A 14,037-nucleotide genomic window follows, 5' to 3' on the forward strand; every position below is an offset into this window, starting at 1 on the left:
CCTGCCAGCAGGAACCAGTTAAGAGGGGTCTCATCCTTACCCTTATCCTTAGCCTTATTCTAATGGCAGTTAGGTGGACTCCTTCCCATGAGGGAGTGAGACAGCCAAATACCTAGGCAAATAAAAGGGATCCCTGGAGAATATCTCACCCATCCCACAAGTGTTTATATCAGTTACTTTTGTGCAGATGAGGGAACCTGCCCAGGACTTGCCTGAAGATGAGGGACCCTGCCCACAGCAGACTGGAGCCAACACACACACTGGGGAAAATGGCGGGAGCCACAGCCATGGGAAATTCACACCTTATGCAGGGGAAGAGTCTACTCTCTTCAGCTCATGTGGTGACCTGGGAATCAATTGGTGAGGTAGAGGGCCTGTTAGCAGGGCTCCATCTCACTTTTCTTTTTCTTTTTTTCCTTTTTGCCAAGTAAATTCTGCTCCTCACCCTTCTGTGTGTCCATGAGCCTGATCTTTCCTGGTCGTGTGACAAGAACCTGGTTTTAGCTGAACTAAGGAAAAAGTTCTGCAACACTATCATTGACCTTATCAAGGTAAAATCCTTACTTTAAAACCCTAGGTTTCCTTTTGGCACTATATCTGCAATTTGGGAAATAATTAACTAGTGAATAGCAGGTGACCCCCTGCATTGTGGTTGCTTAAATCAAATGACTTTCCTTTCTTTTTTCTTTTTCTTTTTTTGTTGAGACAGAGTCTGGCTCTTTGTTTTCATTTTTGCTTTTGAGTCAGGGTCTGGTTCTGTTGCCCAAGCAGGAGTGCAGTGGCTCAATCTCAGCTCACTGCAACTTCTGCCTCCCAGTCTCAAGCCAACCTGCCACTTCAGCCTTCGAATAGCTGGGACTACATGTGCATGCCACCACTCTCAGCTAACTGTTTTACTCTTGTAGAGATGGGGTTTTGTGGGGAACATTCCCATGTGAGACCCCCAAAAGGCGTGAGTCTCACTATACGGTGAGTTTGATCCCAAACACAGTTTCCTACTGGAGGCAGTCGAGCTATCCTGAAAAAGGAACTTAAAGATGAATGATCAGTTTCTAATATCAACCACAATATCGTTTGGGCCTAAAGCTATGCAGTGCTGCTAGAACCAGTGACCCCCTGCCAGCAACTGGTTCCTGCTTTTAACTTTTTTATGACTCTTTCTTTAAGAAAAAGTTTTAACCTTTTCTTTACTTGCCTGACTGCCTTGTACCCTAGATAATGGTTTAACTATCGGGATATTTGCAAAGCAAATGCCACCATACGGGGCCCTGAAAAACTGAGTACTTATCCAAATGACTAAGTTTTGACTGGACAGTGAAAATTGGACATAAATACTGGAATATGCCACTCCACAAGGAAGTTACTTAACTGGACTTAAGTGTAACAAAATGGGTTAGAATCAGTTGCCTCCTTTAGTCAGGCTGGGGGCTCAAGAACCAAGTTTAGTTCAGTTATTGAGAAGAAAGTCACCTCTTTGTTCTCAATAGTTTGTGACTGCCCAGTTTATTACCTTTTACTCAATCATGAATGTGACACAATCTCTATCTAGCCTCCAAGAGCTCACTGCCCAGCAATGGACACATAAGTCATCACAGTGTGGAATGTGGAAGCAGAGCTGTGCCTAAGAAAGTGTGGTGGCCCCAAAGAAGGGAGGGTGAACTCTGCTGAGGGAGAGCAAAGGGGACAGTCTAGGAAAGCTTCCCAGAGGATGTAACATTTACGATGAGTTTGAAGGACAAATGGATTTTTGGCAGATTGACAGGAAGGGAAAGAACATTCTGTGAACAGGAACATGGAGACATCTTGTGCAAATGGAGGGGGCATGAAAGAATGAGGGGGAGTGTACATGTGTGTAATGAGTTCTAAATACGCTACTACTATTGGGACAAAGGGTGACAGATTCTGGGGCTGGGAGATGAAAAAGGAAGGCAGATGACAGGGAATGATAGGTATGTCCTGCTAAGAAGCATGGGCTTTATTGTTCTATAATACATACATTACACTGTGATATATCACTAGATAAAAAAAGGTAAACTCTTAACAGATTTTAGGCAGGAGGTCTCAACGTTCTAATCTGCATTCTAGAAAAGTGACTTGGTCAGCAGATTGGAGGATGGACCGAAGACAACACCAAGAGCTAGAGTATCCATTAGAAGATACTGAGATAATCAAGGGAGGCAGGGTCAAAAAGTATGAGGATAAAAGGAAGGGAGAGATTTGGGAGACTTTTTTTGAGATAGAAATGAATGGAATTTCTGACCAGCCACATGTGAAAGGTGAAGAAGAGACATAGTCTACGTAAACTGTGAGAATTATGAAAATATCAATCGTTTGCTCCTGTAAAGCAAAAGCAATAATAGGGATGCAAAGCGTGATGGCGCCTTCCTCAGGACCACTCCCCAGCCTGGCTCACATCTCACGCAGGGAAGCACGGGCTTTCTTGAATTGCAAGTATGCTATTAAAATAGCACTGAGAGAAATTTTAAATTAAATGCTGGGTGATGATCCAAGCAAACGCAACCCTGGAATTTTCCCCTGACACCTCATTTTGGTCTCTCTCTCTGCCCTACTTTAAGTGTGGCCATTTTTGCAACAAAGGCCTCTTCAGCAATATTTTATGTAGGTAGCCAACTTAGAAACTTTATTTGTAACTCTAGAACCTCTGAAGGGATTAAGAGTAGCTATTTGTCAGCAGGATCAAAACTCAGCTATGGATTTAAAAACAACAAAGGAATCTCACTCAGCCGGTGCTTTTTGTTCACAAAATGTCAGAGTATAAGAGCTGTCTGACTTCCCAGAACTCACAGAAACAAGTAATTAAACTGTTCAGGACACCTTTAAAAGAAGCTGTCCTGTGAAGTTGATAAGCCCCACAACAAAGTTTGCAAGGGCAGCCAAGACTCTGGGCACTTGAATATAAAAAAAGAAAGCAGGTGTATACTGACAATTGTCTAATCAGAATAAATGTTCAGTGAAATGGGTTGAACATTTTTAAAGCACCGTGAAGAACTATCTTTAAATGGATCAAATAAAATAATCCCCTTAGAATTGTAAGAAGGCAACCCAGCCTCCCACCCCAACCCAGAAGGTTGGCACATCAGCCCTTTATTGCCGCCCACTCTGCCAGCCACCAGATTCAAATACGGAGGTGTGTTTCCATCCCTGCAGTTCCTCCCTATGCCCTCAGCATTCAGGAAATGTGGCAGCTGAATGCATCTAGAATTTAATGAGCATTTTGCTCCAAACCAAGAAAAATAGAAAAGTCATTTACATTCCACATCTATTTTCCAAAACATCGTTGAATATTGATTCAATCACAGTATGTGCGTTTGCTAAGACAGTCATAATTCAAGCAATAAAATGTTCCTTCCTCAATAAGCCATCAACTTTCTTCCACGTTATTAAAGAATGGCCCATGCAACACAATCAGCAGACCTGGGCTCCAACACTCAAGTGGATTCTGCACCAGCATGTTGCGTTGACCTAGTCAGTTTGCAGAATTAAGAGGAATTTCTTTTTGGTGCCTTTATTCAGTAGACTGTCTTTTGAGGATATTGGGTTCTACAGATAACATAAAGGAAAAGTCAAACATAGTTAAAGTTACTCTAGAAAATCCTTTAGGAGGGATCATGTGAGCCACTGTCCACCTCTCAGCAACTCCCTAACAGCACATTTTTTCCTCCTGTTTTGGACAAATCATGTTTATTGTACTGAAAGCCAGCTGAAGTCACTGGCTTGCCAAAAGACCAACGGAAACTATGTTACTTAAAACCCTAGAGCTTCTATCGGAGTAGAGAGATGCTTATACAACAAGAGGGAAGTGGACCTTGAGACTCACCTCCCATCTCAGTCTCTCTCCAGGGCACATCCTTATTAAAAGAGCCAAGAGTGGGCAGAATCACTCCCATGCCTCAGCCTCTTAACTCCCTCTCTTTCGCTGAGCACATATAGTATATGTATGTAGGATGTGGTGCTGTTCCATTTCAAAGTCCTTCCCTTCTCTAGTCTCAAGTTTTCTGTGCCTTCATCCTGGCTTCCAGCATTCCAATGTCTCTGACTCTAGAACCCGCTGTCCGAGTCAGTGTTCAATGTTTCAGTGCTTTCTAACCACTTCTGGCCAATCAAAATCCACCAGTCCTACGTTTGAGTCCATCAGAGTCTGACTACAATCCTGATTTGTTAACCTGATACTTACGGTTAACAAATACTTCATACCATGATACTTCACACCACGGTATCAACAGGTGGAAGTGGTTCCATGTATCACACTTCCAGTGATATTCAGTTTTCAGATTTCTGGGGCCTTGGATAAAAGCAAAACCTGGACAAAGGTTGCTCTCTCTCCCTCTTCTTCCTCTTCCCTCCCTCCCTCCCTCTCTCCCTAGACCCCTTTTGCTTTGGCTCTGTATATTAGATACTGAACTTATATCTAGCTCTCTGAAAGGAAAAAAAAAAGATGTAAAACTAATCTTATACATGGTTTAAAGAACAAAGATGTTTATTTGTTTTACTTTCCAGCTTCATTTACCAGCATTCTAAATCATTTCTTTTAAGTAGAACACTTGATTCATGCTGAAATTCAGTTTCTACTTGCCAAAGGTTTTACACTAAAAGGAAAAAGAATATATAGTTTATACCTTAGCTACCACGTTAGGTATTTTTTCTGAGTATTGTGTTTTTCTTAAAAGTCTAATTTCTTATCATATGTATGTCATTTAGGTGAAAGACAATAGGACTTACACTTTAAAAATTTAATATTCACTTAAAATGCATTCAGATTTTCCAAAACACTATTATGTATGCACGTTTTCTCTCCATGCCTTTCCAATATAGTAGGTGTCTATCATGAAAGGGAGAGTTTGTTTGCTTTCTACTAACAATTAGTAATGAATTTCAGAAAATGACATTTTTATTTGCTTTTGTTTTCAGAGTTGTGGTGATTTAAGGGGATTATTAACAACGTTTTTCTATCCTCTAGAATTGCTCTGTGGAATAGCTTTTCACTGGTCCTTTCTTCGAGTCAGGCAAATAAAGAGCAAAGGCAACATAAATTAAATCTTAATATACAAGATGAGGAGAACAATATTAAACAGATCATAATTTTTTTGTGTGTGAGTCCCGTAAAGCATGCCTTTAAAGCTGCAGAGGGAGCAAAATAGGGTACTATGTGGACTGTTGTCATCCAGCTCTGTGTGTGTGTGTGTGTGTGTGTGTGTGTGGTCACGAAGTGCTGCGATCCCAGCTAGAGACTTCACATCTGTGTTTCCGTGACCCAATGGATAGCATCACGGGAGCAGCTGCACATGATGAAAGAAAACATGCTGAAATGTGCTTTTCCTTCCAGTTCTGCCATGCAACCAATTATGTGAACATCGGCATGTTACCCACCTCTCTGGGCCTCTGTCCCCCATCTGAAGGCTAGGGGACTGAACAGAGAGGCTTCTGCCAGTATTAGTAGTCTAGGAATTCCCATGCTTCTCAAGACTATTGGAGACACTGACTGTACATGACCATCCAGCAGCCTGGTTTAGACTATCAATCCTGGGACAGAAATGACTGAGGACACCCAGCATCTCATATCACCAACTTTGGCATGGACCAAAACAACCAGCAAAAGTCATAAATGACAGCATATCGTACTGCAGAAGTATGAATAATTCAGTGTCTCAGGGAAGCCGCATTATCTACCTGTGGTCACTCTGAAAAAGCTAGAGACAGTTGGCAAGGGAGCATCTGCACGAGGCTCAGCTCATAGTTCTGGGCTCCTTCTCATCTTTCAAGGCCATGTGCAACCTTCCTGGCTGCTTTGGCCATACCTGAGGTACCATGCCTGATGGTCACTCTCATCAGGAAAGACATGCATTTACCAGGTGGCCTCAGGTATGAGCAGTCCACCTGCCTGCCTGGTTGCATGGAGGGAAGGCTCCTTTTTGGGCCCTCGAAAATTCCTGGAAGTTTCAGTTCTCTACATCTGATGCAGAGTCTTTTTTAGTCAGGAGTTAAAAATGAGCAGAAACTAAGGTTCCTTGGTCACTGTACTTCTATTACTAAGTTACAATGAGGTCTGAAACACAGAGATCTTACAGAGCTGAAGACAAATATAATCAGAGACCCCAGAAACAGTACTTTGCCATTTCCAAATAGCATTTTTAAAGAGCTTCATTGGCAGGATAAAATCCTAACATTCTTGGGGTGGGGGTTGGGGAGTTAATAAAACCCCAAAGAAGTGTGTTATATGACTTAACCAGTCAACTAAAGGAAAAAAAGATAATTAGAAAACCAAAATCCCTTACATCTTTATATTCTGAGGAAGGCAACTGATGTGACAGAAATAAATTCAAACCAGTTTCCCTGCAGATTATCCCATTTGAATATAACAACTGAATTCCCCAAACACAGTTGCCATGGCAGCCAGTACGTAGTGTTCCAGGCTCAGGCCCTCCCAAAGCCAGAAACATGTGGATAAGAGGTACCAGGCAGTGAAGTGAGGGCTGGTTTCTCTCCTGGTGCTTCTTTCTTAGGGCTTCCACTTGTGTCCACATATTGCTGGGTCAACTATATGACCTCAGGCATGGAGGCATGAGCTGGTTCAGAGGGTCAGAGCCCAGAACAAAACACTCACTAGGCCTAGTAAGAATGCAGCAATAGACCTGTCCTAATATATTAATTCATATATTGTCATTATTTTCCTTGTCATTTTAGTCTCATAGGGAATTGTATCTGTGGGGAATTGACCCTTTTGCCTCCAGATGCACACATTCATTCCCATTCATAATTGAAAACTGACTCTGAGAATTGTGTATGGAAGGTCTGTTGGAGAAAAAAAAAAAAAAGCAGGACTGTAGTGGACACAGTGATGTTCCCTTCAGATTCCCTCTTCAGAGTGGAAGCTGCTAGAAATATCAACAGCTCCCAGCCCTCAGCTGCACTCCTCACCTGAGTTTGCCTCCACTTCAGAGAACAGACTCCCACAGTTATGCTCCTTCCCAAGGGTGACATGCAGCCGATGACTGGCTGATGTGGAGATACAATTCAGGACAGCATTCCAAAAACTTCCCAGCTCTCCATTTCCCAGAGGACAAGCTTAACCCTCTGTCATAATCATATTGCTGTTCAGTGTCTCCCTTGCCTGACCCTGGCTTCCTCACTTTTTTCTGGGCTTATCTCTGGGAAGAACTCTCCAACAACCTTTCCACACACAATTCTCAGAATCAGTTTTCAGGAAACTCAATCTAAAATGAGGACTGATGAACATGAATGGGCAAATCCAAGTTTGGTAAGCCAAGTAAACCTTGGGTTAACAATTTTTGAAAATGAGTTGCAATCAATTCAGACATGTTTACAATTAAGGAAGAAAATTAATTTTTTCAGTTTTATTCTTATATTCACCCTGTACTAGAATAAATGATTATTAAACCTCTGAAGCAGAGAAACAAGAATATTTTTAGCATATGGCCTACCTATAAGAACTGTGGGGGAGAATATCACACCTGGTGAGGTACCTGTGATATGCACGGGGGACCTACACTTCAAATGTGTGCCTTAAAACATCCTCTAGGTAATAAGGCATCTGTCGGCCCCTGGCACTATGTTCAAATCACTGGTTACCCAGTGGGAGCCTCTTACCTCCAGGACCAGCCACAGCTGTCCCCCTACACAGTGATCTGCTTTGTAAAACATCCCATAAAACTTGACAACATTGGGATGATTAGGAAGGAACTGCAAAATGTTGTATTCTGCTTCAATTTCTTCATCCATATCCTAAACAGGGTAGAAAAATGCAAGCTGGATTAACCCTAATAAGTAAGGAAGGGTACAGATATGACATCATGCTCAAATATTTAATAAAACGTATTTACTGTGTATTTTTAATGTCATTATATCTTCAAAATACCTAACAATAGATATTCAGACATCAATCTACACCTTTTATTAGTACATTATTACATTCTATTATTACAATCTACACCTTCTATTATTGCATATTACATCAATGTTTATGATGTTCTTTTTTTCTTTAATAATACTATAGCAAATATCTTTTTTATTGAAAAGTGTCTGAATTTTCAAAGCAGTCAAGGTGAAGTTGCTTGAAGGGACCAAACACAGGATAGGACATGTAAAACCTCACTGTGCAAAAACAGCATACAGCATAACCTCAGTGCTCTAAAATAAGATGTCAGCCTAAGATGATTGAGTATCACAAATCTGGGTCACTTAGTAACTTACAGAAAGACCAAGTAGTAAGATATATTACTCTTTCCAAGAGAATAACTTCTGAAGATCTCTGTGGTCCCAAACCAAAACAACAGGAAAATGGATAAGAAACGAAAGTCAAGGGAAGTTTTAACTCCAACTGGAGTCACTTCATTCACTAAAGCTGACAAATCATGACCCATTTTGAGATTTCATGCCAGGTTTCATGAAAATTAAGCCTAAAATTAAGCCTAAAAGTATATGAAAAGAAGTTGAAAACTCCTTGTGCATGAACACCAAATTTTGGTTACAATTTACAACTGTTACTTACACTGATTGGATCCAGAATTTTCACTGCAGCCAGGCTCCCATCTCTCTTGTTAGTTACCTTGTAGACCTTGCCGTAGGTGCCTTTACCAATGGTCTCTATAATTTCCCAGGTGTCCGTGGGATCTGGAAGTGATTCAAGTCCAAGCATCATAGGATTATAGTGAAATAATCCATATAGATGTTTCCTGGTAGGGAGAAAAATTTGTTATGTGCAACAGATCACAGAACTGGGGGCAGTGGACTCTTGAAAAAAAAAAAAAAAAAGATTTTTATTTATTAACCAGCAACCTTGTGTTACTTTTTATTTTCTTCCTCTATTTGAAATAAATTTTTTTAAAAAAAGAACTTGAACCTTCCTTAAGAAATGGTAATAGAAGATAGAGTGGAGGAGTAACATGGCTCTGAGACATCCTGAAAACGTGATTCTAAAAATGGAAGTGATATACACACTGCAGGAGACATTAAAACGGCCGAAGAGGACGTTCTGGTCATAATTGGACAGTTGTCATGATAGGCTGCTGTATGGTGGCTGTTGCCAGGGAAAGTGGCTGAAAACTGTTAAGTCTAAAACCTTTGTCCCTAGATTGTGGTAACCTCAAGGAGGGCTCCCTGATAGCCACAGGAAGCTAATCCCCAACATCTGTGTACAAAGTCTGGGCTGCTGAGAAGGAGATTTGGTACATGTACCAAATACCAATCAATGTAAAACACCTATTGCTGTAAAGGTCTCGGGGCCTACAAACAGCTACACTCAGACCTTATCCATACAGTAATACCTAGTGTGGGAATCACACTGAGGGGTTAACCAGGAGCAGCAAACTCACTTTGCCTTAATTAGCAGTACTCTATTTAATAAGGACACAGATCTTTGGGTTTAAATATGAACAGCAAGCTTGGCAGGCAAAGTCACCGAAAACTGATTCCATGAAAAAGCCTCTCCAAGTTCAATTGCTCTCAGACTGGGTGAGAGGTCCCAACTCTGGTCTGCTTCCAAACCCCAGGCTCCAAAAACAAGAGCGACCATATCCACTCCCCACAGGGTGAGCACTTCTGACTCATGCCGAGCATTCCAATTCGCACTTCTAATTCTAGTTATTTTCTACACTGAATTCTCCTAAAGCAAAGCCTTTTGACCAGGCACAAAAATTCACTTTTTTTTTCTTTACCCTGATGACAGTATTTCAAAAATACTGAACACCATTACAATCAAAACACAAAAACAACAACAAAGGGGCTACAACCAGTACAGGACCTTAAGGGCCCAGGCAAGCCCACTATGGGCTCAGGCAGTGATTCTCAGCTGGTCAGACGACTCCTGCCTTTCACGTGCTGGTCCCAAGATTCTCAGGAACTGCAACCCTTCCTCCTACCCAGTGTTTTATAAAGTCAATCTTTTTCACCACATGCTTCACATTTTTGCCATATCTGTATATGCTATTCGTTACTAAATACTTCTAAATTATTTGCTTTTTCACTTAAATAAATGTCTTTTAAAGGCACTTTATAGTATTATCCTAAACGTAAAACCAGTATCATTTATCAGATATCAAAATTAACTGCAAAAAGAGGATTAAAAACACTAAAGAATTATTCAAGTCCAGCCAGATACTGCTGCCCCGGGGCTCCAGCCTAAGGTTACTCTTTTTCTTAAAAGGGGAGAGATCATTTAGTGATGGAGAGGAATGAAATGCTGGCAAAAACTTTTCCCTTGATATAATCAGAAGACCTGAAAGAGAATTAATTAGCAAAGGAATAACTCGGTCATGGTATGATTCAGTGTGCTTTACTGCGAGATCCCCAACACCTCTTGACGACCTGAGAACACTGTGCCAAGCCTGGCTTTTGTAAGAGCAAAAAGTAGGACCAGCTGGGGATGCTTGCTGGTCAAGGCCAGACAGACTGAGGAAAGCACCAAAATGAGACTCCATCAGCCTAAATGTCAATACCTTACACTTACAATGTGGCCCCTGTTCCCCGTCAGCAGGGGCACCTGCATCTGGCCTTAGCACCAGAACACAATAGTGCTCAAGCCAAAGTGCCTGCAAAAGCCTGGGGGCCCTGCCCTGGCCAGTGTGAGATTTGGGCTGGTTACTCAGCTTTGTAAGCCTCAGTTTCTCTACCTGGATCATGGGACAGCTGCTGCTAGCTACTTCAGAGAGCAGCTATTAGGATAACAGAATCTAAAAAGCATAATGGGAGCCCAGCAAGTATCATCTGTCATCACAGACAACACAGCAACAAGATCTGCCTCAGAGTGGGTGAGACTTAACAAACACTTCCCCTTTTTGTTTTATGTCACTTTTAACCACTAACTAAATGAGTTTTTCTCCAGTCGGTTGTTAGTTTCAGACACATGGCTGAATTAGTCTGAATCCAGCTACCGAATTCCATTGTGTTCAAAGAAATTAAAACGCAGAATGTGGCAGCAGGAGAGGACCTTGGAGGCCACTGAATCAAAACTCCTTTGCTAAATTGATCTCGTTAGCATGCAGACATATAAGCAGAGAGAAGTGGTGCAGTTCTGGCTAAGGTGGGCTGGGAAACAAAGCACTGGCCCTGTGCCCTCCATGGAACCCTGACAGGGTGATCAACCATCCTGGTTTGCCTCAAGCTGCTTCTGTTTTAGAACTGAACCATCTTGCTAAACCTCTCAGAACAGGGCAAACTGGGACAATTTGGACATAAGAAAACCATCAATTAAGCACCCCCACCCCCACCCCCACCTCACACCCCTGTTATGGGCTGAATTACGTCCCCTCTCCAAATTCGTATGTTGAAGTTCTAACCCCCTAGTATATCAGAATGTGACCATATTTGGAGACTTAGCCTTTAAAACGGTATTAAGGTAAAATGAGATCATATGGAGAGGCCCTAATCCAATACAACTGGTCCTTATAAGAAGAGCAGATAAAGGCACAGACAGAGGGAAGACCAAACACCTGGAAGCTAAGTGCCCCACAGACGCACTGAACAGCAATCTCTGCTCCCTCTAAATGAGAAAAACTCACTCAGAGGGTCCAGCTACAGAGGGCACCAATGATGGGTGAGCAGAAGGCACACCAATCAGGTTCTGCCCCCATGTCCATCACATACTCTCTGGGCATGCACAGACAAGGTTAACTAAAGGTACAACAGAGCAGGTGCACTGCATAACAGCATTGCCTGGCTTCTGTCTTTAAAATCAATACTTGACTCTGTAAACTCTCTGAGGATCAATTAAACAGTCATCGCAAACAGTAGCTGCTTATACAGCCCTATAAAGTGGTGATAATATGGTCTTGGGAGGCAGCTGGAGCAGCCCCTTTGACAGCCAAAAAGCTGCTCCTGGCCAATATATTAATCTTGAGGGTAGACTGAACTTCTGCCTATGTCTGTGTTTGGGGCATGGCAGAGCTGGGGCATCATGGAAGTAGTCAGGGTTGACCCAAGAAAGGTTTAGCAGAAGTTTGGAGTGAGAGGGACAATACCTGGAACCTCAGAATGCTGGGGGACCCTTGAAGTCCCTGAAGAGGCACTTGGTCCTCTTACAGTCCCCGAAAATGGGGGCTTCAGGCATTTATTTAGACATGAAGAAAACCGTGATCTCAGGAGACTAGAAAATTCAGGTTACTCAGGTTACAGGTTCTGTATTCACTGAAAGACAAATAGAAGGACTAGGTCTACCTAGGCAGAAGCGGACAAGGGCACCTGTCTGTGGGGGAGGCTCATGTAGTCTGCAAACCAATCAGAAGTCCTACTGGCCTAGAAGTGTCTGTGTGTGCAGCTGTCCTAAAATAAAGATCTAATCAACACTCTTTGTCATTGCATGTGGTAGTACTCGGAAGTCAGTGCCACAAATGGATTTCTCATCAAAGTGCCTACTCTCTCAGAGCAAGATTCTGATGTCCCCCATATTCCTGTGTCATCCAAACCCTTCCACTACCAGGAGTGCCAAGTTATTAGCAGGGCAAAGGAGATATCACCTAGGAAAGATATTCCTGGTTAGTGTTCGCCTATCTTTAATCACACATCGCCAAATATCTAGGAAATACCCAAACTTCTCATTACTTAGGCCACTATCAGATGATAGGTAGATAGGTAGGTAGACGATAATTTTTTTTTTTTTTTTTTGAGAGTCTTACTCTGTTGCCCGGGCTGGAGTGCAGCTGAGCAATCTCAGCTCACTGCAATCTCCACCTCCTGAGTTCCAGCAATTCTCCTAACTCAGCCTCCCCAGTAGCTGCGACTACAGGAGGGCACCACCACGCCCAGCTAATTTTTGTATTTTTAGTAGTGATGGGTTTTCACCATGTTGGCCAGGCTGGTCTTGAACTCTTGACCTCAGGTGATCCACCCACCTTGGCCTCCCAAAGTGCTGGGGTTACAGGCATGAGCCACCATACCCGGCCTAATATATAATTTAGTAGAATACTTTATCCTTGTGGTAACTTAGAAGCTAAAAACAATTGTCATTTGCTTGCCTTTATTGTTCTTTCTTTTTAGGAAGCAAACTAAAGGGCAGAGGCTGTATCTCTTTATGGCTCTTGACAAGAACAAATGCACTTAACATGACCTCTGTTTGTGATTAACAACAAAGCGGCTGGTCTTGCACCACCAGAAAACAGCTGAGCTCCAAATCCACCCCCATTCCCACCCCAAGAGAGTGGTGACTTGCCCACATTTAAACATCACACTGTAATGAGTAGTTTCACATATGGCTGTAAAGTCATGCCCCACGCACTGCTTTATCTTACTAGAATTGAATGTCTACAGACTTCTATAGGAGTTTGGTTTCAATTATCAGCAGAAGACGTACTTAAAAAAAAAATAAGCCATGAAATATTCTGTGGTTCAGTTTTGTCAAACATTACACCATGGAGATTTTCACTCTAGATTTCTAGCATTCGCAAAAAAAGACAGAACATCGAACATTATGCTTCCTCATGCAAGAACAGCTGGCCGGGCGCAGTGGCTCACGCCTGTAATCCCAGCACTTTGGGAGGCCAAGGCGGGTGGATCACCAGGTCAAGAGATCGAGACCATCCTGGTTAACATGGTGAAACCCCGTCTCTACTAAAAGTGCAAAAAATTAGCTGGGCATGGTGGCTCGTGCCTATAATCCCAGCTACTCGGGAGGCTGAGGCAGAAGAATTGCCTGAACCCAGGAGGCTGAGGTTGCGATGAGCCGAGATCGCGCCATTGCACTCCAGCCTGGGTAACAAGAGCGAAACTCCATCTCAAAAAAAAAAAAAAAAAAAAAAAGAACACCTAAGAAAGAGAGTTGCCAAAAAAATTAAACCTGAATCTGATCAGGCTTTTAGATGGCCAATTTACAGGAAAAACAAAGGACAGGGCAACATGTTAAACACCATGAGGTCAATAAGCAAAAAACACACTGTAAGAAACTCTCCAAGACCAATGACCCAATTTCTTCAGCAAATAAATTACAAATAAAAATAAATAAATTGAAAAGTGTAACCTTAGAATTGAAAGAAGCTTAAAATACATACCAAGTGTGAAATAAAGCATGGA

The 14,037-nt window shown here is 42.2% G+C and overlaps 1 protein-coding gene across 3 annotated transcripts in view; it reads right to left on the bottom strand.

Annotated features, from left to right (window-relative positions):
- The window catches only part of MYO3B (myosin IIIB), a 512,276-nt gene that overhangs the window by 479,057 nt on the left and 19,182 nt on the right, over positions 1 to 14,037 (bottom strand). For all 3 annotated transcript variants that reach the window (XM_074399494.1, XM_074399493.1, XM_010352269.3), the window contains exons 2-3: positions 8,528 to 8,711; positions 7,627 to 7,761 (exon numbers count right to left, since the gene is read on the bottom strand). In XM_074399494.1, coding sequence (XP_074255595.1) covers positions 7,627 to 7,761; positions 8,528 to 8,711 — 319 coding nt within the window. The remainder of the gene's footprint in view (positions 1 to 7,626; positions 7,762 to 8,527; positions 8,712 to 14,037) is intronic.

The sequence above is a fragment of the Saimiri boliviensis genome, chromosome 5, assembly GCF_048565385.1.
Source record: "Saimiri boliviensis isolate mSaiBol1 chromosome 5, mSaiBol1.pri, whole genome shotgun sequence".
Classification (NCBI taxonomy): Eukaryota; Metazoa; Chordata; class Mammalia; order Primates; family Cebidae; genus Saimiri; species Saimiri boliviensis.